The sequence below is a fragment of the Schistocerca nitens genome, chromosome 2, assembly GCF_023898315.1.
Source record: "Schistocerca nitens isolate TAMUIC-IGC-003100 chromosome 2, iqSchNite1.1, whole genome shotgun sequence".
Classification (NCBI taxonomy): Eukaryota; Metazoa; Arthropoda; class Insecta; order Orthoptera; family Acrididae; genus Schistocerca; species Schistocerca nitens.
Window position 1 is genome coordinate 733,811,941 of NC_064615.1, and position 26,066 is coordinate 733,838,006.

The 26,066-nt window shown below is 43.1% G+C and overlaps 1 protein-coding gene across 3 annotated transcripts in view; it reads left to right on the forward strand.

Moving 5' to 3' along the window:
• The window catches only part of LOC126236935 (esterase FE4-like), a 212,734-nt gene extending 187,670 nt beyond the window's left edge, over positions 1–25,064 (forward strand). For 2 of the 3 annotated variants that reach the window (XM_049946624.1, XM_049946625.1), the window contains exons 9-11: positions 937–1,069; positions 10,680–10,800; positions 24,814–25,064. In XM_049946624.1, the coding sequence (XP_049802581.1) occupies positions 937–1,069; positions 10,680–10,800; positions 24,814–24,970 (411 nt within the window). In that variant the 3' untranslated portion in view covers positions 24,971–25,064. The remainder of the gene's footprint in view (positions 1–936; positions 1,070–10,679; positions 10,801–24,813) is intronic. The other variant, XM_049946623.1, reaches the window with a different exon arrangement.
• Positions 25,065–26,066: the final 1,002 nt, after the last annotated feature.

A 26,066-nucleotide genomic window follows, 5' to 3' on the forward strand; every position in this document is an offset into this window, starting at 1 on the left:
GAACTGTGGAACAATCAGGGCTAGCTGACAGATCGCAGATCAGCAACAACGCCCAATTGCTGCTGCTGCTCGATGAAGCTGGATTAGCTTAGCAATACGTTCTAACGGTGACTCGCGTGTCGCGTGAACACTGTTCGAAAGAATGGCGCTGAAGGGATGTTGCTACTGGCTGAGCTGGAGGCATTTGTACTCTCTCCGGCTGCGTATTTTATGACAAGAACGAGACTCCCACTACGTAGTCGGCTGTGGAAACGCCACATTGTGCTACACCATGTAGTAACCCAGTCACCAACTGACAATAGAACACCATGTTCAAGGGTGCTGCGCCGACCGGTGTGGCTGAGCGATTCTAGGCGCAACAGTCTGGAACCGCGCGACTGCTACGGTCTCAGGTTCGAATCCTGCCTCGGGCATGGATGTGTGTGATGTCCTTAGGTTAGTTAGGTTTAAGTAGTTCTAAGGTCTAGGGGGGCCGATGACCTCAGATGTCAAGTCCCATAGTGCTCTGAGCCATTTCTGAAGGGTGCTGCGTAAGCCCTGTGGTAGCACTCCGTTGCAGAATTACATTATCAGTTGGTCTGCATATTCCTTGGCTGCGTATAAAGACCTGTCCGAAGCTCATGCCACTGCAAAACGATCAAGGATAATCATTATATTAGAGTTAACCCCTCCAGCTGCCCACAAAGTAGATTTTTAGAACATGCAAGCAATCTAGACTGAGCACTCGATCATTAGCATTCTCTTATTTTACTTCGCGAACTCTTTCTTGTCCTTGTGAAGCAATTATATTCGAGTAATATTATAGTATTAAGACATTTGCTATTTAAGCTCAGGATTGTGTCACCTTAGCCTTAAGTAACGCAGAGTACTGTGTTTACATACTTCACTCTTACGTTTTCATAATGTTGATGTGTCTCCTTCAATTATATTTTACAGTTCGACACTCACGAATGCTTCGTGGAAGGCGTGGACGCAGTTGTTCAGAGGATGGCTCGTTATTCCTCTGAGCCGGTATTCTACTACCAGTTCACATTTGTCGGCCCTCTCAGCGTATTCCCTGAAGGACCAGGTGAGAGACGCCTTACACTCAGGAAATTATCATTAAATGTTAATCATTACATCGTACACTTCACTGGTACTTTTTCCGTGTATAAGGTGTCATAAATATATATTTTTTTACATTATATTGCTGATAAGGAACTGCTTGTTTGGTGGTAAAGGCAAGGATAACAGCACTTCATCCTAGGGTAACTTTTGACAGTCAATCAATAACAGCGACATTTGCTAGTTGCAAAAGACGCAAGAATACAGAACATACACGGAGTTCGAGCACAACAGTCTCTCTCAACTAACATGGCGTTTCTCATATCAACTGTCTCACATTCCAAACACATCAATAACACTGAATGTCAAAGAAAGATAATGTCATTTGACATTACTATTAGTGAAACACAACTCATGTGGTTCGTATTACTATTAGTGAAACACAAATCATGTGGTTCGTATCATATAAACGTTTCAAACTGAACAGATTTGGTTCTGTCTAGAGAAAGCGTACCAAAGTAAGTGTTCCCAAAATTTTAAAACCATTTTTATTGATTTGCTAGACAACAGATCTGGGCGTTGTTTCACACTGTCTGCTTTTTTTTATTTTTTATTTTATTTTTTATTTTTATTTATTTATTTATTTATTTTTTTAGAGTGATTACGCAAGTAACATTAGGTCACCTGTAGCAGTACAGTCTTTAAATTTGTCATATTTATCTAATGTAGCCCAGTGGGCTTATTTATAAGGCACTCCGGACATAGACAGTTTGAGTAAAGGTACAAACACAAACTCATCCAGAAGCTTAAGATAGCAGAAAAGTTAGACTGTAAACTACACAGAATTCTGAAGCATTTTGCCTTCATATCTTGCTGGAATTGCTAATGCGCACGTGCATCTCCGGAAGTGTTAATTTACCATGTACAACTCAGTACTATAACTCACTACAATCATAGGGCACCACCATAGAGTAGCTGCCTAATCAGAGATTACGTTATAAACCAATACATGAAAGAGTACTCAGTTTCCTCTTTTGCCTTCTTTGTATCTTCGGAGAGATTTGACATCATTTCTGTGATGTAATGGGAACTCTAGGAAATACTGTTGTTTGAATTTATTCCACTCTGTAAAAGTCAAAATGTAAAGGTAGGATGGACACATTGGCGAAACTATGGACATATCATTGCTTTCCTTGGGTTCCCCTGCCCTCGACTTCAGGAGTGCCATATTAGCATTGGAGCAAATTTCTGACCAGTTTTGACTAGCAAAAGATATATATGCTTCCGGCCAAACCCGATTTTAAGATGAACTAGTTTCGTCTAGGTCAAACTCGTTCATCCTGTTACCGATAGGATAAAAAAGTTTATCTAAGGTCCAATCGGTTTATCCTAGGTAGAATTTACATGCTTTAGGATAAATTGGTACGTGCTACTCTGAACTAATTTCACATAGTTTGTATCGTCTGTATGCTTTTCAAAGTAAACTGAATAAAGGAATAGAAATAAAATAGTCAATATGATTCATTAAAGTTATTTATTAAGTAAAAAGTATTTTCACATTTATCACTAGATCAACTTACATATATCCATCCATAGAAATCACCTTATCTGCAATTTGCTTAGTTACTTATTTTTGCAAGGTTTTCTTTGGTGGCACCTTGTGTTCCTTATAATTGCATTTGTTTGTTGTAAATTTTTTCATGTAACTGTGTTTCACGAGGCCTTGCCCCGATCCAACAGAATGTTTTTTGGCTCGAGTCCTTAAAGATATTTCAATATCCTGGTTAATGTCTCCCACATCTAAAAACTTCTGAATACGGACGTAGAAATCAGTTCTAAAAAATAAAAAAGAAGTCAAAACAAATATCTTTTAATATTTGATTACAAAAAGTTATGGAAAATTGTAATAAAATTATACCTGTAATAATGTTTCTGAAGTACGTCATGTTTGGTGCCAACTTTGTAGAGACCCTCATCAGTTTTTAAAGCATAACTCCAATTATGTTTCGAAGGTCACCTCTGCCTTTATCTACATCTGGAATAGGTATGGTTACGTGGTCTCTAATGTCAGCTGGTGGATGAAATTTGTCAGAGGAAGCTTTAAGCTTTCATTCTTTTAGCTTGTTTCGTTTTTTTAATTTTCTGTCGCAATTTTTCTAGCGTTTTCAATATTGTTTGTGACGATTTTCACAATATTATCATCATAACTGACTTCATACTGTTCAGTATTGCTGTCATCTTCGATTACCTTCTTGAGAGCATCTTCAGCCTGAATATCATTTATGATTTCCTGAGGCAACGAGGAAGTGAAAAGTCCTACTCTAGGTCCGATTCCGAATCATGCTTTGTAAGGTGGTTGTTTTATGCCAGATTTTTTATGAATTGGACATACCTTAATCCTTCCGACCACTTCGTCGAATTGTTGTCGTTTAACCGAGAACTTATAAATTTCCAGTGTCTTGGTTGGCACGTTCAACAGATCCCTGGCTGTGGCTGTGCCTGGGTTTTCCATGCACGATTTTCAGTTCTGACCAAAGATTTTCGAGTTCACTTGTAAGATTATTGACAAATTCTCTATCATTATGAGACTGAAGAATGCACGGCGTCCCTACAGTTAGGAATATGTCATTCAAATGACGTTCATTTCTTCAGCCCTCTTTGATGTTACCGCACGAAGGAGACCAAATTTTGTGAGAAGGTCTTGGCAAACTAGAATGAATTTCAAATTACCATCTGCTTGTGTTTCGAAATCAGTCAAATCGACTTGGCATCAGCTATTCATTTCCGAATGGAGAATGGACTTTGAAACTAGCCCTCTTTTCAATTTTGTCTTCTTTTGTTGACAAACACACACTGATAAATAGAGGCACATCATTTCCTTTGTGATATTGGCATATTTTTTGATGTCCCAGCTAACATCCTATCGCCACCACCATGACCCACAGCTACATGAGTTGCGTCATCAACTGAAACAAAGAACTTTATATTCCCTTCACACCGTACAATGAGTTTTTTCACATCACCAATTTTCAAAACAGCAAGTCGTTTCAGTCTTCTTCTTTGTAATGATGTTCTTTATTCCAACTTTTCCGCGTCTCCTACTTGGTTAACCAAATCCGGATATTCGTCTACTGATAACACATTATAATAAGAAGACTTTTCATTTTCTGTCTGCAAAATTTCCTCCAGAAACTTTCCTCTCCACAGCTTTTTATTGGCTTGTCTACTACACGAATGATCATCCATGATGAAACGCCTCACAATAATTATACAACGATTATAATAAAATCATTTAAACGCAACTGTCAACTTAACAAGCGCACTCGTCGATGCGAAATACCGTTCAAAACAAAGAACAGTGCGAGAAAGCGTCGTTAAGAGGCCCAAGGGGCGAGCCGGAGATGATTTGGAGATTCCCCATTCGTTCAGGCAGCGACATGCGTTCCCACTAGGCAAAATTAGTTCAGACTATGACGTACCAATTAATCGTGAAACAAGTAAATTCTAATATATATATATATATATATATATATATATATATATATATATATATATATATATATATATGGTGTTACAAAAAGGTACGGCCCAACTTTCAGGAAACATTCCTCACACACAAAGAAAGAAAATATGTTATGTGGACATGTGTCCGGAAACACTTACTTTCCATGTTAGAGCTCATTTTATTACTTCTCTTCAAATCACATTAATCATGGAATGGAAACACACAGCAACAGAACGTACCAGCGTGACTTCAAACACTTTGTTACAGGAAATGTTCAAAATGTCCTCCGCTAGCGAGGATACATGCATCCATCCTCCGTCGCATGGAATCCCTGATGCGCTGATGCAGCCCTGGAGAATGGCGTATTGTATCACAGCCGTCCACAATACGAGCACGAAGAGTCTCTACATTAGGTACCAGGGTTGCGTAGGCAAGAACTTTCAAATGCCCCCATAAATGAGTCAAGAGGGTTGAGGTCAGGAGAGCGTGGAGGCCATGGAACTGGTCCGCCTCTACCAATCCATCGGTCACCGAATCTGTTGTTGAGAAGAGTACGAACACTTCGACTGAAATGTGCAGCGCCGCGCAGGATTAGCCGAGCGGTCTAGGGCGCTGCAGTCATGGACTGTGCGGCTGATCCCGGCGGAGGTTCGAGTCCTCCCTCGGGCATGGGTGTATGTGTTTGTCCTTAGGATAATTTACGTTAAGCAGTGTGTAAGCTTAGGGACTGATGACCTTAGCAGTTAAGTCCCATAAGATTTCACACAAATTTTTTTGAAATGTGCAGCAGCTCCATCGTGCATGAACCACATGTTGTGTCGTACTTCTAAAAGCACATGTTCTGGCAGCATAGATAGATTATCCCGTATGAAATCATGATAACATGCTCCACTGAGCGTAGGTGGAAGGACATGGGACACAATCAAGACATCACCAACAATGTCTGCACAAAAGTTCACAGAAAATCTGTGTTGATAACGTGATTGCACAATTGCGTGCGGATTCTCGTCAGACCACATATGTTGATTGTGAACATTTACAATTTGATCACGTTGGAATGAAGCCTCATCCGTAAAGAGAACATTTGCACTGAAATGAGGATTGACACATTGTTGGATGAACCATTCGCAGAAGTGTACTCGTTAAGGCCAGTCAGCTGCTGATAGTGCCTGCACATGCTGTACATGGTACGGAAACAACTGGTTCTCCCGTAGCACTCTCCATACAGTGACGTGGTCAACGTTACCTTGTACAGCAGCAACTTTTCCGACGCTGACATTAGGGTTATCGTCAACTGCACGAAGAATTGCCTCGTCTATTGCAGGTGTCCTCGTCGTTCTAGGTCTTCCCCAGTCGCGAGTCATAGGCTGGAGTGTTCGTGCTCCCTAAGACGCCTATCAATTGCTTCGAACGTCTTCCTGTCGGGACACCTTCGTTCTGGAAATCTCTCTCGATACAAATGTACCACGCCACGGCTATTGCCCCGTGCTAATCCATACATCAAATGGGCATCTGCCAACTCCGCATTTGTAAACATTACACTGACTGCAAAACCACGTTCGTGATGAACAATAACCCGTTGATGCTACGTACTGATGTGCTTGATGCTAGTACTGTAGAGCAATGAGTCGCATGTCAACACAAGCACCGAAGTCAACATTACCTTCCTTCAATTGGACCAACTGGCGGTGAATCGAGGAAGTACAGTACATACTGACGAAACTAAAATGAGCTCTAACATGGAAATTAAGCGTTTCCCGACATATGTCCACATAACATCTTTTCTTTATGCGTGTGTGAGGAATGTTTCCTGAAAGTTTGGCCGTACCTTTTTGTAACACCCTGTTCCACATATCTTGACCACTCGAAGTAACTGTTTGTCCAGATGAAAATTCCAAAACGTTTCTAGCAAATATTCTTTAGAGGTCATGGGGACATCAACCAGCATGATTGCCTTCGTTGTAGCTTTGTTTTTTACAAAGATATGAACAGCGGTATGACTTTTTAGATGGCACCCTGTATTTTTTATTCGGTTATTCATTTCCTCTACTAAAGACCTATTCAAAAATCTATCACAGTGTACCATTCACTGAAACACAACGTTTTTAATTACGTAACACATGCTTCAAGATTCCTTCTGCAGTTCCAAGTCAGTGAAACCCACCTTCTGTCACGTTCATAACACCTACCAACAGAGTGCGTGAATCACATCGCCCTTTGTCGACATTTAATATCGAACTCGTACCGAGGCACCCAAAGGCACAGGAGGGCTTTTTTATCAGAATAAATTTTAATTTTCTTGGCATGAATCTGAAGGTTGAATTTCGATTCCGTTTTACTTTGAACAGCTTTCTCAATATCGAAGCAAACACTATACGAAATGTTAACCCCATAACGTTGTACTTCATCGTCGTCACCGTCTTCAGGAGATGGTCGACAAATGGCACGAATGTTTCACCCACACTCTTGACGTATACAAACGAGCACCGCTGGTTTTCTTTAAGCAGATGTAACAGATATAAGAAACGGAAGGTTTTTCGATACCCACACAATCGGAAGGCTCTTCGATAGCTATGGCTTCATCACTGTTTTGTTTTCCTCCATCATGGTCTGTACTCTCATCTGTATTTTCTGCAGGGAGTTGGGCCTCTTATATTGATTCATCTTGTCTTTCTTTCTGCCGTTATATTTTTTGTACGGTCTCTCTTACTTTTTCCAGTTGTTCCTCAGTCTCTGTGTCTTGTAAAACAGTCTCAGGCGGGAACGTTCAAAAACCTCATTGAAAGTGTCCCCAGCAGAGTTAAAACCGCCATAAATTCCAAAGATGGACGCACGTCAGTTAATATCCTCTTGTAGGTTCCTGATAATTTTGACCAGATAGTGTACGTTTGCCTATTCAGGACCTCGGTCATTAAAGGAGTCAGGAAGGAAGCATGTCCCCGTTAGCTGAATGCCGGTGCCAGAGAGGACCTGTCACGCTCTTCGGATGCGGCCAGTGCGGTTCGTTCCCTTTGTTTCCTATTGGTTGAAACAACGGAGGCGTAGGGACAGTATCTTCCTCAGCAGTAGCAGAGGTGTTACATAGCGCGTAAGCCACAACGACTTATGACTGAACCATATACGATAAACTATTAAAGAAAAGTTCGAGCGGTTCCCTATATTAGCTGGGCGACCTCTACTTGCAACTCTTCCAAGTGACGACCGGCAGTCTGTTCGTGTTAATGGACGGCTGTTGATGAACATTATCCCGCACAGTCCAACTCCATCTCATAAAATTCTACAGTGAGACCAGTTTTTCGTCGAGAATTTTGGCCACAGACTGAGATGGCGCAGTGATCATCATACTGGCGTCGCATTTAGGAAGACGACTGTTCAAATTCGCGTCCGGCCATCCAGATCGTCTAGAGATCTACGCTAGCTTTGCCGCCAAACTGAGCTTTGTATGGTGACCTGTTAATCCCAGAATCAAAGCCTCTGTTTTTCATAAGTTGAACGAACCGCGGCCCGTAATTCCAGCAGCTAGTTTTTTCATCTTGCTTCCAAGCACACAGCATATGTTCAATGTCCTGATGTGCTCCTTCGACGCTCTCCTCACTTTGCGAGTGGCGTTGCTTAACATCTGGTTGGATCCCTGAAAGTGTTTTCTAATACGAGTACGTTTCCGTGTCGTATCGTTATGGGCGATTTTCAAGGTGGGCCAACACTACTTTAGGCTGCCTACCACATAGTTTGCAAATTCCCTGCCGTTACTGGGCTGTAGAATCGTTGGAACACCAAGCGATGGAAATATGTCAGTCATGTTGTAGGCTACTTCTTCCGCTCTCTGTGGTTTCAGAGCGGTGAGAACAACAAACTTAGTGAAACGATCTTGTTAGACCATTGTAAACTTGTACTCTCCATCAGAATAGGGCTGAAAATTTGCGACTTCGACCAAGCAACGGTAACCGAATTGCGAAAAAAAACATTGGCTTGACCGCAACTTTTTTAATACTATTTTGCTCCTCTTGCAAGGTTCACAAAGGTGAGTGTACAGCTCATTATCGGACGGGTAATGTTCTTATATTTGGGTGAATATTTTTTCAGCATCTTTATCTGTCTCCTGTGACCAATAGTCAAATGAGAATTATGAAATATATCAAATAACTCGGAGTCCACGACGTAAAATTAAATAGCACTCGTACCTTCTCCAACAGAATAGACCGACTTAATCTTATTGTCAACCATCATTATGTCAGAGTGTTTCGGCAGCCAATAGTACCATGGTTCCTTATTGGCTCTGAGCACTATGGGACTCAACTGCTGTGGTCATCAGTCCCCTAGAACTTAGAACTACTTAAACCTAACTAACCTAAGGACATAACACACATCCATGCCCGAGGCAGGATTCGAACCTGCGACCGTAGGGTTCCTTATTCTCAGCCATTTTTGCCCTTTTGACTTTGCTGACTAACTTTCAGTAAACTGCCTATTGGCTTCTGTCTCGGGTTCTTCGGCCGACGTTCATCTAGTGATTTTTCTGACGTTTCGCCAGCACGAGTGGCTGGCATTGTCAAAGCTTCACCCTCCATTGCCGGTGGTGAACTGGAGCCGAGCTCGGATCCAGTTCACCACCGGCAATGGAGGGTGAAGCTTTGACAATGCCAGCCACTCGTGCTGGCGAAACGTCAGAAAAATCACTAGATGAACGTCGGCCGAAGAACCCGAGACAGAAGCCAATAGACAGTTTGTCAACAAGTGGCCACGAAAGCCTTAACAACTTTGCAACTTCCGGTAAATGGTTTTGGTTAGGAAAACACAATTTATAGCAGCACTGGCCCTTAATTGAAAAAATTCACCACAGAACCATCGTAACATGTAAACGTGACGTGATTCCTATCTTGGCACTAGACTTACTTCCGACATGGCGATACAAGACCACCGGCAAAGGACGACGGAGAGCGTCCATGGAACTTCAGCCGGATTCTATACAGTGGAGAACTATTATAGCGACATCCGTGGCGTTATAGTTGAACTCCGTACAACAATACGCTGCCTAAGCAACTATTAAAATCCCGAGCGCCACTTGCTACACTAGTGGCGGGAGACAATGGCAGGATTAGGCATATTCTATATTTTGCCAGCAGACAATCCAGCAAAATATACAACGTCCAGCAACATATAAAACATCAATCTTTTCATACTTTGACGTTCCATTTTTGGCATTCTATACGTTAACTACACATTCTATAGAATCCCAGATTTCACACAATGCCGAGTGTGAGTGAGTGTGTGTGTGTGTGTGAGAGAGAGAGAGAGAGAGAGAGAGAGAGAGAGAGAGAGAGAGTGTGTGTGTGTGTGTGTGTGTGTGTGAGAGAGAGAGAGAGAGAGAGAGAGAGAGAGAGTGAGAGTGAGTAGTCTCGTGCAACAGTTGATTTTACTACTAATACTACAGTAATGTTAATGATTTATAACAATACTTGTTTCAATTACTCAGTCTTAGACGCTGATAATCCCGCTGTTGCTCGCTTTTTTCAACTATAGAACACTCACAACACTCTCAGTGGCACGAAGCACAAATGTACGTTCAAACGACTCATTTTGAGGTAATAAATGGCATGGATTTAAGTCTTCTATTCTTGCTTGAGCTTATGAAGAAAAAATATTCTTATTTAATGTCAGTCAGTGCTATGTTAGGGCAACAAAACGGTTCAAATGGCTCTGAGCACTATGGGACTTAGCATCTGAGGTCATCAGTCCCCTAGAACTTACAACTACTTACACTTAACTAACCTAAGGACATCACACACATCATGCCCGAGGTAGGATACGAACCTGCGACCGTAGCGGTCGCGCGGATCCAGACTGAAGTGCCTAGAACCGCTCGGCCACAACGGCCGGCGAGGACAAAAGTGCCTCATGTTAGCTCATAACTTTGTACTTAACCATGTGCAGAATTTTCTCGCAACGGAAATAATATAATTGAAGAAATCGAAGATCAAACTAAATCCATAGATTAAAAACGAAAGTAAATAATACATTAATTCTTTAGAAAGAATTTTTGGCGTAGGCAACAGAAATAGAAGTTCGGACATCACTGAACATTAAGTGTTAATGTTATATCAGGAATCACAAATCTGTTATTTATTTTCAGGCGCAACTCACGGGGATGACGTACACTATTTGTTCCCGTCATCGACACTTGACCCTAATTCTCCTGAAGGAATCGTCAGAGCTCAAATGGTAGCTATGTGGGCCAATTTCGCCAAATATGAGTAAGTAATACGTTTATTAAAAATAGTATTTTAATGATTACAGTAATTATGATGTAGTAGCGTCGAATTACTCTATGAAGCAATCCAACAGAACATTCAGAAATACTCCAGGCATCAGTGTACTGACAACAAGTTTAATTTATTACACACAATATACTACAAGTTCAGAACTGATACAGAGTACTCCTAACACTCTGTGAGTACTGGGCTCGCATTCAGGAGGACGATGATTCAGATCGCGTTGGCCATCATAATTTAAAGTTTTTCGTGATCTCCCTGAAACCATTGAAGCAAATGCCGGTGTGGCTCATTTGAAAGGGTACGGCAGATTTCCTCTCCGTTTTGGAAAACCCTTCGAATTTGTGTTCCATTTCAAATGACCTCACTGTCGACGCGACGTTAAATCCTAAGCTTTCTTCCTTTGTTTACAACTTCCAACATTGCTGTTCCAGGTGGCAATATGTTTATGCAGTCGAAGTGTCTGACAGCATAATCATCGAGATGACGACTGCGATTCATATTAAATGCAGAACAAATGAAGGATTGTGTATTTACTGTGTAATAACTTGATTAAAGACGTGAATCTAAACGTTCAATGTTTATTGAGTTGATATATTTGGCCGAAGACCAGCCGACGATGTTGAAGGAGTTTGCTGTTTGCTCAGTGTGAAATATGCTCTGTAAAGCATATCGCTACACGTACCTGCTGTATTTAGTCCACGTTGATGTGTGTCAGTAGCTTTTCTGGGGAGATTTTTAGACGTCACGGCCGACAGGTAACTACACTACTGGCCATTAAAATTGCTACACCAAGAAGAAATGCAGATGGTATTCAATGGACAAATATATTATACTAGAACTGACATGTGATTACATTTTCACGCAATTTGGGTGCATAGATCCTGAGAAATCAGTACCTAGAACAATCACCTCTGGCCGTAATAACGGAATTGATACGCCTGGGCATTGAGTCAAATAGAGCTTGGATGGCGCGTACAGGTACAGCTGCCCATGCAGCTTCAACACGATACCACATTTCATCAAGAGTAGTGACTGGCGTATTGTGACGAGCCAGTTGCTCGGGCACCATTGGCAAGACGTTTTAAATTGGTGAGAGATCTGGAGAATGTGCTGGCCAGGGCAGCATTTGAACATTTTCTGTATCCAGAAAGGCCCGTACAGGACCTGCAACATGCGGTCGTGCATTATCCTGCTGAAATGTAGGGTTTCGCGGAGATCGAATGAAGGGTAGAGCCACGGGTCGTAACACATCTGAAATGTAACGTCCACTGCTCAAAGTGCCGTCAATGCGAACAAGAGGTGACCGAGACGTGTAACCAATGGCACCCCATACCATCACGCCGTGTGATACGCCAGTATGGCGATGAATACACACTTCCAGTGTGCGTTCACCGCGATGTCGCCAAACATGGATGCTACCATCATGATGCTGTAAACAGAACCTGGATTCATCCGAAAAAAAAGACGTTTAGCTGTTCGTGCACCCAGGTTCGTCGTTGAGTACACCATCGCAGGCGCTCCTGTCTGTGATGCAGCGTCAAGTGTAACTGCAGCCATGGTCTGCGAGGTGATATTCCATGCTGCTGCAAACGTCGTCGAACTGTTCGTGCCGCGCTGGATTAGCCGCGCGGTCCAAGGCACTACAGTCATGGACAGTGCGGCTGGTCTCGGCGGAGGTTCGAGTCCTCCCTCGGGCATGGGTGTGTGTGTTTGTCCTTAGGATAATTTTGGTTAAGTAGTGTGTAAGCTTAGGGACTGATGACCTTAGCAGTTCAGTCCCATAAGATTTCACACACATTTGAACATTTTTTTAACTGTGACTCTTGAAATTTTCCCGGCGTATCGAATATTCCATAAGATTTCGGGATTGCAGCCGGATCTCATCGACTTCTTTCCACGATATTTCGGCTGCCAACCTTACAGCCGTCTTCAGGCGAGTGTTTGACACTGGAGATTGCTATTTTTTTTTTCTTTATTGAATTTCAATTCCCCCCGAAGGGGGCGAGCTGGCAGCAGCTGACTACGCCGCTCTGCAGCCTACAGAATTTGTGTTAAAAAGAGGAAGATAATAAAAAATAACAGTTGGCGATAAAATCGGTGACTTAAAGGTAAAATGGCAGAAAATTCTAGAACTGAAAACATAAAACACATGGGTGATGATGCTAAGATAATACACAAGAAGCAGAAAAATAACAGACAGACAGTTAAAAAAACACGGCGACAGTCTGGTTTCTGTTCGCAAGATATAAAATGCACACCCAGCGACAGCATAATTTCCGTTCGCAACACTGTGGAAAGACGCACAACACTGAACACTCACTGAAACACGGCACTAAAAAGTTGGCACAAATATGACATACCACAGCCGAGAGCAGGTGGGGGGGAAACTGGACAGATGATGAAGAAAATAAAAAAGGGGGGGAAGGAGAAGAAAAGTGAAGGGTGGGAGGGGGGGAGATTGCTAGTGCAAGTCGCTCTATTTATACTTAAAAGTGCCGCAGGCGCGCATGCGCAAGTTACCGTAGCATGCGCGCCACCTGTCGATTCCAAGGCCCTCTACAATATTACTGCATCTATGGAGCGCCAACGAATGCATGAAAAAAGTAAAACATGCACACAGATGTGTCCAAAACAATAAAAGGAAAATTTCAATATTAAATTTAAAATTACTTGTCGCTCGACATGTCAGAAGCCATAAAAAGTTTTCTTTTGGTTGAAATTAAAGAAATCAACGGGTCCCAGGCCTTATTCAATAAAAAGCCGCCATCACGATTAATGAGATTTTCCGCTAAACGTATTTCGACGGATTCCTTCACAACTGAATCCCAGAAGGATCTCGATGGGGCCAAGATTTTCGTGGCCGAATAATCCACAGTATGTCCTGTGTATAAATAGAGCGACTTGCACTAGCAATCTCCAGTGTCAAACACTCGCCTGAAGATGGCTGTAAGGTTGGCAGCCGAAATATCGTGTAAAGAAGTCGATGAGATCCGGCTGCAATCCCGAAATCTTATGGAATATTTTTTTAACTGTTCGTGCAGATGGTTGTCGTCTTGCAAACGTCCCCATCTGTTGACTCAAGAATCGAGACGTGGCTGCACGATCCGTTACAGCCATGCGGATAAGGTGTCTGTCATTTCGACTGCTAGTGATACGAGGCCTTTGGGATCCAGCACGGCGTTCCGTATTTCACACTGAACACACCGATTGCATATTCTGCTAACAGTCATTGGATCTCGACCAACGAAAGCAGCAATGTCGCGATACGATAAACCGCAATCGCGATAGGCTACAATCCGACCTTTATCGAAGTCGGAAACGTGATGGTGCGCATTTCTCCTCCTTCCACGATACATCACAACAACGTTTCACCAGGCAGCGCCGGTCAACTGCTGTTTGTGTATGAGAAATGGGTTGGAAATTTTCCTCATGTCAGCACGTTGTAGGTGTCGCCACCGGCGGCAACCTTATGTGAATGCTCTGAAAAGCTAATCATTTGCGTATCACTGCATCTTCTTCCTGTCGGTTAAATTTCGCGTCTGTAGCACGTCATCTTCGTGGTGTAGCAATTTTAATGGCCAGAGTGTAGTTAAAAATTCCAGTCTTCTCGTGAAAGAGATCGTCTCCCAACAATTAGGCAAGAGTTATTTTCCGCTAGTGTTAGATAGTTAGATACAGGATACGCTGAGGATATCTGGATGGAGAAACTAAGAATTAATTGGTCATCCCTCATACTGCAGCTTCCCATGAACAAACTACGAGGGTTGGAACTTAAAATAGTGGCAACTATTTATTCACAACCGATACAAGAGAAATGTTTGCAGCTGTTACTGTCCTTCAAAGTAGTCAAAGTAAAACCAGTTGTCGTCGATGTGGAAGGTTTAGTATACCGTTAGCAGAGCTTGTTCTGTTGATAATGCGAATGGAGCGGTCCACTGCCTGTCGAATTTCTGAGACTGTTCTGAAGCGAATGCTACGAAGTGGTTCCTTTATCTTCGGAATCAAATCAAAGTCCCAAGAACTTAAGTCCGGGGAGTATGGTCGATGGTACAGTATTTTCCAGTCCCATCGACCGAAAACAGCAGCCACAGCTTGCGCTGTATGCGCCTGCGCATTGTCGTGCAAAATGATGGGCGGATTGCGCCGAAAGTGTGGCCGCTACTTTCGCAAAGCTGGTGGCAGGTGATGCTCCAACAACGAACAGTAATACTGCACATAGACGGTCTGCCGTGGAGGAACGTAATGCGTTAAGATAACAACATCACAGTCGTACACGAGAATCACCACAACTTTCATCATACTGGGGCTCTGATGCACTTTCTCCTTTCGGGTGACCCATAATGACGCCATTCGTTGGATTGGCGTTTCAGTTTTGGCTCATATGATGTGGCCCATGTCTCATCCAGTGTTATGATACGGCGTAAGAAAGCCTCTCCTTCGCGCTCATAGTGCTCCAGGTACGTCTGAGCAAGGTCGTAACGCATCCATTTCTGCATTTTCGTCAAGTCGTGCTCCTCGGACATAAGTCCTTATGACTTTGGTTCCGAAAATGAAGGAACCAGTTCGTGGCATTCGCTTCAAAACTGTTCAACAGATTCGACAGGCAGTAGACCGCTCCATTCGCACCATCAACAGAACAGACTCTGCTAACGGTATACACAGTGCTGGCGACTAGTTTGAAGGACAGCAACAGGTGCAAACATGTAACTCTCTTGCATCGGTTGTGAATAAATAGTTGCCACTATTTCAGTTCCAACCCTCGCAGAAAAATTTTCCGTGCGCTTAATATTGACAGAAACAGAATTACTCAGGCGCATCTTGATCGTCTGGAAGACATCATACCCGTAACATCTAATGCCACACAATCTCTAACGTCTATGTTTATTAAAAGTCTTAGAATAGGCCCTGCACTAACAAGAAATCCTCATCCCAACTGTGGCCAGTAGAGAGGGTATATTAAATTCGAAGCCGATAACAGGAGGGGAAGATGAGCCTTTATTATTTTCGCTAGCGAATTTCTTTGCAGTTGGGTAGCTGACGTCGTGGCTGTCAACCTCGGCTCTATCAATTGTGAGACTTTTTCCGAGATACTTTGACGACATTAGAAAGCGACCAAAGTCAACTAGAGCAGTTGACAGAAGATACCTGATTCCTGTTTGAAACTCCTATGTAGTTGAAAACCAAAACATGTTGACGTAGACACCGACTGGGTGATACCATCCTTTTGCATGAGGATGTTTGTCCACGTCACTTGTTGTAGCCGGCGTCAGTAGAAACGCTTAGTGAGGAAGAAAATACTTCAGTGGAATCCATTACTTTTGACCATTTGAACTGTACGTTTGTTTTGATACTGAACACCGTGGGCAGAATGTAGAGGATTTATATATTTTCCTGAAGACTGTAGAATGACTTTGATAATATGTTCTCTTTCCTCATCGCATTTTATGCTGTACTTTATGTTGCAAATAAGAGTTCTATCCTAATTTAAGTCAACAATACGGTGAATTTTATCTTGAAACGAAATAAATACAAGACACTTACTACACAAGTGAAAGTCAGGACCTGTACAGCACAACAAGGTTAATGAGAGTGCGCCGGATTTGTAGAAACAGGAGAACTTGCATAGCTGGCAAATGGTGGAGGCTCCGGACACACAGTGAGATCTTACTGACCACCAGAACAGAACATTACTAAGGATGATTCTGGAGGAACTGATGCAAATATAGCTTTCACACGGTCTGTCAAGAGCGATAAGAGCAGGAAGGTTAGTCTAGTCTCAGTGGAACTTCACTGAGCAAACAAAGGAGGACAATCGTCTTCTGGAATTCGTAATTAGCTTCCTGGGAAGCATTAACATCCACTGTCGTCTTGCCTCTCTTGGGAAAGGCCGTGTGTATTCATGAACTGTTTTGAGTCCAGATGTCTACTTACAAGTAATGCGCCTCAGAGGCTGCTTAAGTGAGAATAGTGTCCCCTCTGTAAAGGGTATGATGTAATGCTTAGTCAGTGACTGGCCACACATTTAATCAGCCTCTATTCAATAATAAAATCATTCGTAATCGCTAGCGTCCTTAGTAGAGCGCATACGTCAGATGTTGTGGCCTTTAGGAAGCTAGAATTGCCGTATGGCACTGTCCACAACCCTTCAGATGAAGTACGAGAACAGGAACCTGTTATGATGGTAAAGACGTGTATGCTAGGCCACCGACGTGGCTCCTCATTGGGGAACTGAGTAGAGGAAGTGGTATCCGCTGTATAGTGTTGGTTCCGTTGATGAGACCCTCCAAGTGACACAGCGCGACCGACAGTGATGATCGGTTAGGGGATTTTTAATACTACTGATCTCCATAAGTCTCGCTCCTTTTGTTCCGATATCTTTCGTATCGATATCAAGTATTCGATAATTTCATTAAGACAATACACTGAGGAGCCAAAACATTATTACCATCATCTTGATAACTTGTTTGTCTGCTTTGGAACTAAATACATCACTGAATGAGTATTAGGGATCCGGCACATTTCTGGTAAGTTTGTGGAGGTATGTGGCATTACATGTCTAGGCACGGGTCATGCAATTTGCGTAAATAACGGGTAAAAATGGAAATGCCTTGTGGATAGGGCCTCCCGTCGACTAGACCGTTCGCCTGGTGCAAGTATTTCGAGTTGACGCCACTTTGGCGACTTGTGTGTCGATGGGGATAAAATAATGACAAGGACTACACAACACTCAGTCCCTGAGCGGAAAAAATCTCCGACCCATCCGGGAATCGAACCCGGGACGTTAGGCATGATATTCCAACGCGCTGACCACTCAGCTACCAGGGGGGCGGGGGGGGGGGGGGGGCTGTGTACGCGGTGATGTCACCAGATAGCGAGCAAGACAGGTGCCACAGGATTTACAACATGAGTTCACTATAATAATCCTCAAACCACAATAACACGGTTCTGGCTCCGACACAAGGACAACTGAGCTGCTGAGAGATGGCATTGCCGACGGAGAAGACATCAAGCGTGAATGGATGTAGGTGGTTAGCAGCTGTCAGGGCGTCTTCGATTACTACCGCAGATCCCATGCAAGCCCAGGAGAATGTCTCCCATAGCCTACCAGCCTGCGACCGTGTCGCGGTGCACGTTTGGGGCAGCCGTTCACCCCTATGACGGAGTTTATGTAGACGATCATCGACCTAGTGTAACAAAAACTTAATTCACCCGAAGAGGCGACACGTTTGCGTTCAGCGACGGTCGAATCCCGATGGTCCCGCGCCCGCTGACGATGTCGTTGTGTCAGCATGCCAATACGTAGGGGTAGTCTTCTGCGGAGCTCCATGTTTATTTAAGTCCGATGAATGGTGTGCTCCGGAACACTTATGCGTGCACCAGCATTTTGTCTCGTTCGGCAAAGATGCCACAGATGACCATCTGTCCTACTTTACTGAGCAGACAAGCGTCCGAACCACATGTTCTGTGAAGAATCGTGGACAACCATCCATTTAGCGCCTGGTGGTGGTTTCACTACCCCTCTGTCTCTTTCCGTAGATGCTCACTTCCATAACACGTGAACATGCGACCACCTTCACCGTTATCTCTTTTCGAGATACTACTTCACAGGCTCTGCGTAATAATAATCTGCTCTTTGTCAGAGTCACTTATCTCCATGGATATCCCCAACTGCAACCCATATCTTCGTTAGAATGATCCCCCATCCTTATCTGTCGGCTTACACATATTTGTTACCGCGTCACGGGCCCTCAACGCTACAAGGCGACATCCAACGTCGCAATGGACATTGGTCATAATGTTTTGGCTCGTCAGTATGAATACCAGAGAATTTTAGTAGAAAATGCAATGTGATCTTGGAAAGAATTATGTCTCACTACTACTTCGATAAGAATTAAAGTGTAATTTATGCAATGTACGAGAAAGGCAAACACATTAGTAAAATTTACATACTTTGAAGAGTCTATGATGACTGCTTCAGCAACATGCTGTATTAATTATGAACAGTAACCGTTTTTCTGCTTGGGTTACGAAGGAACTGAGAATCCAGGAGCCTCCTTTCTATCTGAAGCAGGTGTAGGGAAACCCCTCCTTCACAAGTGCTGTCTCGAGAGCCACAGAAAACAGCAAAGTGAACGGTATTTCGTCTGAAGGTAGTTCTTCTGACGAACCGAAGGAAGCAGCTTTTGTGATACGTTAAAGTATCTCTAGCGTCCCGGAAGATGACTGTGTGGAAATACGTGACATACGGGAAAATGACATATAAGTGGACAGAGCATCTCTTTCAGTTTCGATTAGTAATATATGGTGTAGGATCGTTCCAAAGTGCGAGGCAGGCATATCAGAATATACACACAAATAATCCGCTCCGTATCTTTGTATCGAATTAGTTTATATTATCAGATAAGCAGCCCCATGAACAAATTTCGATTTAGGCTCTATCCACTTCCTGGTGTAACCAACTGCTCCTTAAGGTTAACCCCTCCAAAACCCAGGTAATTATTATAAGATGCATCACCCACACCTTCCGTCTCCGTGACTTCTACCTCAACATTTACGACCGTCCTTTCCGGGTATTTAACACTCTAAGATGCCTTGGACTTATCTTCCACCGGCAAATAACATGGAAATATCATCTACCAACCATGTAGCGGAAGGCCCACAATGGACTAAAGTTACTGACTGGTCGAACATGGGGCTACAACCCACCATTGTCCTTCACATTTACAAAAGTACCAATCCCCGATCCACTCCGTTCTTTTCTATGCAAATTTTGCATTAATATCTACCCCTTCCAAGTTCTAATAGTCCCTCCAGAACCTCTAACTTCATGCTTTCAGCCTCAATTTCCTCATCCGGTTACCATCTCCCATACGGATCCAACTTATAAAATTCGCACCTCACCTCACTTAGACTCGAAACCTCCAAATAACCTACACCATCCGTAAACCCGACCTCAACAATTCTATCTGTCCCCTCTCCTTTCCAGTTCTACTGTGCTGCTGCACCTCTAACTACATATCCTCCCAACGCTCCACCAAAACACTGTCCACATCCTCTCCAGGACCACTACCTCTGCCCCAAAATACACCCATCCCACCAACTCTGAATCTATCACACACTTTTAACTAATCCCCCACCCGAAGGTCCTCCTCATCATCATCATGTCCGCCCCTGGTAGCTGAGTGGTCAGCGGGACGGAATGTCATACCTACTGGCCCGGGTTCGATTCCCGGCTGGGTCAGAGATTTTCTCCGCTCAGGGACTGGGTGTTGTGTTGTCCTTATCATCATTTCATCCCCATCGACAGGGAAGTCGCTGAAGTGGCGTCAACTCGAAAGACTTGCACCAGGCGGACGGTCTACCTGACGGGAGGCCCTAGCCACACGGCATTTCCATCATCATCATCATCATCTAATATCACATTGCCTCCTTTCCCCTCCCCTGTCATCCCCTCACCCATTTTTCCACTCAAATCCATAGATCCGTATACCAGCTACCCCTCTTTCCTTGTCACCCACAGCCACCTCTGTCTCATCATCACCTCTTACCAGTCCTCAGTCCTCATCACCAACTCTCACCTCTCTCCCTCCATACCAACCTTTCAATTCATCAACAATTTACTATCCCACGGCAACTACTTTTGCAATTATAGTGAAAGGGTTCAGTGCTCTGTTTATAATGATCAGTCCATGTTCTGTCTTGTTCAGGTTTTAAAAGTGTTATTCAAATGTTTAGTGTTCTTCAATTATTTTTAACCAAGCTGTCTGCCTATATTTTTGTAACTGTTTCTAAGCAGTTTATGAAAACAGCATTATATTACTTATGTTGTCCCATTAACATCAAGTCTTAAAGTAATTTTAAATTCGCGGTACATATGTGTCTTTTTTCTTCACAGTTAAAGACAAGTCCTACTGGTTGAGGACTGGGTTGCTTGTACCACTACCAGTCCCCTCCCTTTCCCACCCACATGCGGGGGAGGTGATGAAATACCAATTAAACACCACTCTATCCGCTTTACACTGCAGATACGTCCAAACAACCTCCACCAGTCCCACCTCCTTCAGACGCTGATGACTCTTTCTTCCCTCGCCCTTTAACCTACACACCTGAAATCCTAACGATCAGTTCACATCTACCTCAAACAATTTATCTCTTCAAAAAGCAACCCCTCAGAAACCCAGGCAATAATTATGAAACAAACGACCTAGACCTTCAATGACTTTTACCTTACCATTCACGACCATCCTATCCAGTTAACTAACATACTAAAATGTCTTGGACTAACCTTCTACCTGAAAACAGCAAGCCCCACAATAGAATAACACAAATACTGTAACTCGCTGAATTTGGGGATTACACTACAATGTTTCTCTCCACACCTACAAAACCCTGATCTGACCCATCCTCTACTATGCAAATGTTGCATGAATCTCCATTCCGCGTTCTGGTGATCCCACCAAATCCTTGAACTCCACGCACTATGTCTTCCTTTCCATATCCTTTTACCCTCCCCCAACATGGATCATCTACCATCTTATCAAATTCTCACAACACCTTACACACACCTCCTCACATTGAACACCTCCACATTACTTATACCACAAGCAAACTATATTCCAATAACCCCATTGCCTACACTATGATCACCAACCCTTGTATGCTGTCGAGGCTCTCCAGATATGTCTATGTCCCACTGTCCCTACATCTACACACTCTCCATATTCTGTCATAACGAAACTTCAATCAACTCCCTCTCCCATACTATACGATTCACTCCTATATTAATCCATCCTACTGACTTTAACCCTACCCACGTAACCCACACCATATCACGCCTCCTCTATTCCTTTCCCTCTGTGTCCGTCCCCAACCTGTTTATCTTGCTACCACTACCCTTCAACAAGCCAAACTCCTCCTCACCCTCTGTCTTCCCACTATTCCCCCTGCCCAACACCTACCTTCATCTCCATTGTTTTCCTACGTAACAGAACCGTACCTTTTCTACACACGTCCCTCAACCCTATCTAACATATAATCCCCTCCTGAAATTCATCTCTCCCACTGAAGGTTCTTCAGATTATAAATGAAAGTGCAATGCTTCAATGCTTGTTTAGTAGAATTTCACCTTACATTGATGTATATATTTTCGATTTTTAGTTGTCCGTCATTAAGAATGTTTTTATTTTTCACATCTACGTTGGTTGAACCGACTGACAGCTGTCTATTTCCAGTATGTCTTGTAATTTTTGTGCTTCATCGTCTGAGTTCCTACACATACTTATCAATAACCCTGTATTTTTGGCAGACATGTGAAGACTTTGTACATTGCTGGAAAAACACGAACACGATTTTTTATCAATGACATCCACATAGTTTGTAGTGGTAGTTGTAGGAATTAGAGATTCATCACTGGGTGAACTGAAAAAAGGTCTCTGTAACACAGTGTCGATAACAGTTGAGCTTCATAATGCGACTCTAACAGTAGTAGAACGTGGAGACATGTACTATCTCGTATCAAAACAGAACTTTCTTCCTTGCAGCCAGTCGGAATGTTTGAAAATAGTCTTTGAGTGTGATATATCGTTGCCGCTGTGTTGTACTAAGGGTGGTGCCACCAGCCCAGTCTTGGAAGGCAGCAAATGTGATGGGCGGTGCTTACGCCGTCTACGGTACGCAGCCCTAAACAGGATGACGATCTGCAGCGTTGATATCCCCAGACACAGGCTAAAGTTAAGGGACGAACCACCCGTACTTTCTGCTTTCATGACTTCTGCCATACTATTTACAACCGTCCTATTCAGTTAACTATCACACTAAAATATCATGCACTAACCCTCGACCGCCAACTAACGTGGAAATCTCACCTACTAACCATCCAATAGGAAGCCCATACTAGACCAAAACTTCTAAAAGTACTAAGAGGACGAACTTGGGGATTACACCCCTCCACTATTATCCATGCCTACTAAACGCTGATCCTGCCCGACTTCTGCCATGCAAATGTTGCATGTGTCTCCACCCCACCAAATTTCTTTAAGTCCCTCCAAATTCTCGAACGCTATGCACTCCGTCTCGCCTTTCGCATCCATTTACCTCCGCCCAATATAGATTCTCTGCCATCTCATCAAATTTCTATCCCTTGTCACCCACATCGAACACCCCGCATCCTCTATACTACCGCGAACTGGAATCCCACAACGCCATTCTCTCTCTCTGAAAATAATCAATCCTAATATGCTGCCGCCCCTTCACTAACACATCCATCCATCCCTGCACCTACACACGCTCCATATCAATCCCAACGCAACTGCAACCAAGTGTCTCTCACAGGCAATGAGATCCGCCCTGATATTTATCCCTCCAACCAACTTTATCTCTTCTGCACCTATCCCACTCTACATCAGGATTCTTCTCTCCTTTTTCCTCTTCGTTCATCCCCGACGTTTTCATTTCTTAACCACTGTCCTACCCACACAAAACACAATTTCTAGCTCTCTGTCTTTCCCACAGACTTTATTTCCCACTATCCACCCGAACTCATACCTCTCATGTCCATTGCTCTCCTACCTAACACACCCCTATCTTTCTACTCAAACCCCTCAACTCCATGGAACGTACTCTCCCCTCTGACAATACTTCTCACCCTATGCAAGTGCCTCAGTTTTTAAGTGAATGTCCAAATGGTTCAGCGTTTCCTCATCAGAAGAATTTCACCATCCTGTGACATATTTTTAAAATGTATATATTTTCGTTAAAATAGAAAAGCACCCCAAAATTTGTTTCTAATTTTAATCATACATTTTTTTTTAAATTCGCTTGGCTGAAAAACGCAATATTATACCTCTGACTGACCACTTCCCGCCCATATGGGGTGAGGGGGATGAAATATGCTAAGAGAGAAGCCTTGGCATCAGTTTTCAGCGGAACTCAGCAACAGCTGCGTTCTCCTGAAGATGCCGGACAGTTCTATCGCCGAAATATTGTATCATGTTGATTTTAGGATCCGGCAGCAAATCTGAGAACTCTTTCAAGACCTATTATGCCGGCAAAGCCTACGAAGTGTGAACCTCAGTTACTACTTAAAAATACAGTTGGATTCACTGAACAACAGCAGGTGACCAGCAGTAAAACGTTTCAGGGACATACCTTAATGCGTATTCTGACCTCCTTTCTTCCTCTGTCTTTCTCAGTAATCGCGCTAACTGTCTTTGACAATAAATGGATAGATCAAATGACTCTGAGCACTATGGGACTTAACATCTGATGTCATCAGTCCCCTAGAGCTACATAAATCTAATAAGCCTAAGGACATCACACACATCCATGCCCGAGGCAGGATTCGAACCTGCGACCATAGCGGTCGCGCGGTTCCAGACTAAAGTGCCTAGAACCCCTCGGCCACAACGGCCAGCACAATAAATGGAGATAAACCTTGATCAGTAACTACATAAAAGTGTCACGGACTATGATCCGCGCCGCAATGGAATGCGGAATGCCTCCCATTGCTTTAAGAAATAAAAGAGCATAAATACGAAACCAAGTTTGTTGATTCAGTGTAAGTAAGTGGTTTCCATCATCTATAGCCCACATGTCAACGCTAAGTTTCAAAAGTAAATTCAGTCCCAATACAAGATTATGTCTTCTTCAACAAAAGAAATGTCGGCCCCCGGTAGCTGAGTGGTCAGCGCGACAGAATGTCAATCCTAAGGTCCCAATTTAGTTTCCTGGCTGGGTCGGAGATTTTCTCCTCTCAAGGACTGGGTGTCGTGTTGTCCTAATCATCGTCATTTTTTCCCATCGACAAGCAAGTTGCCGAAGAGGCGTCAGATAGAGTTGCACCCAGCCAACGGTCTACCCGACGGGAGGCCCTAGTCATAAGACATTTCTAACAAAGAAAATTCAGAATTGGCTGCAGCCTGTGCGTGACTCATCCTTGGCAGCTTTGCAAATTAATAAATACTTTGCTTACTGATATAATTTTTCTTGTTCCAGCAATCCAACTCCAGAACTGGACTCCCTTCTGACGGAGAAGTGGAAAGAGTATGGCGAATCGTCCAAAAACTATCTGGTGATAGCAGCTCCTCTCAGTAGCGGAACTAACGTGTATGGCCCGTTCATGGACTTTTGGCATAACCTACTTCCGTCATAAATTCAACAGCCTTTCTGTATTTCATTTTAAAGGTGGTTTACCATTCATATGGCTACTATTTCTGAGAGTTGGTACAAATAAATTGATTATTGAATGTGTGTCTGATAAACTGATTATTGATTGTCAGTATTTTACTAAATATTTTTATCAATCCACCCCCTTCCTACATGAACCACGGACCTCACCGACGGTGGAGTGGCTTCTTCCCGAGGGCATGCAGCCCTACTATTTGGTTAAATGATGATGGCGTTCTCTTGGGTGAAATGTTCCGGAGATAAAATAGTCTCCCACTCGGATCTCCGGGCGCAGACTACTCAGGATGATGACGCCATCAGGAGAAACAAAAAGGGAAATGGTTGGATTGAAATTAGATACTGTAGGAATTAGTGAAGTTCGGTGCATGAGGTACAGGTGGATATAGGATTATAAATACAAAGTCAAATAGGGCTAATGCAATAGTAGGTTTCATAATGAATAATAAAACAGAAATGTAGGTAAGGTACTATGAAAAGCAGAGTGAGCTCATTATCGTAACTAAGACAGACATGAAGCCCACGCGTACCACAGTAGTACAAGTTTATATGCCAACTTCGGAGATGACGACGAGATTGAAGTAATGTATGATGAGATAAAAGAAATTATTCACATAGTTAAAGGAGACGGCAATTTAATTGTGATCGAGTACTTCAATTCGATAGTAGGAGAAGGAAGTGTATGAAAAGTAGGTGATTATTGTGGGAACGGAATGAAAGAGGAAGTCACCTGGAACAATTTTGCAGAGAGCATAATTTCATCGTGGCTAGCATTTGGTAAGAATCATAAAATAAGTTGTATGCAGGAAAGAGACCTGGGGACACTGGAAGGTTATATAATGGTTCAACAGAGATTTAGAGACCTGATTTTAAATCGTAAGACATTTCCAGTGGCAGATGTAGATTCTGACCACAATTAATTGATTATGAGCTGTAGAATAAAACTGAAGAAATTGGAAAAGGTAGAAAATAAAGGAGATGGGACCTAGATGAGCTGAAAGAACCAGAGGTTCTTGGGAATTTCAGAAGGAGCATTAGGAAACAACTGACTAGAACAGGGAAAA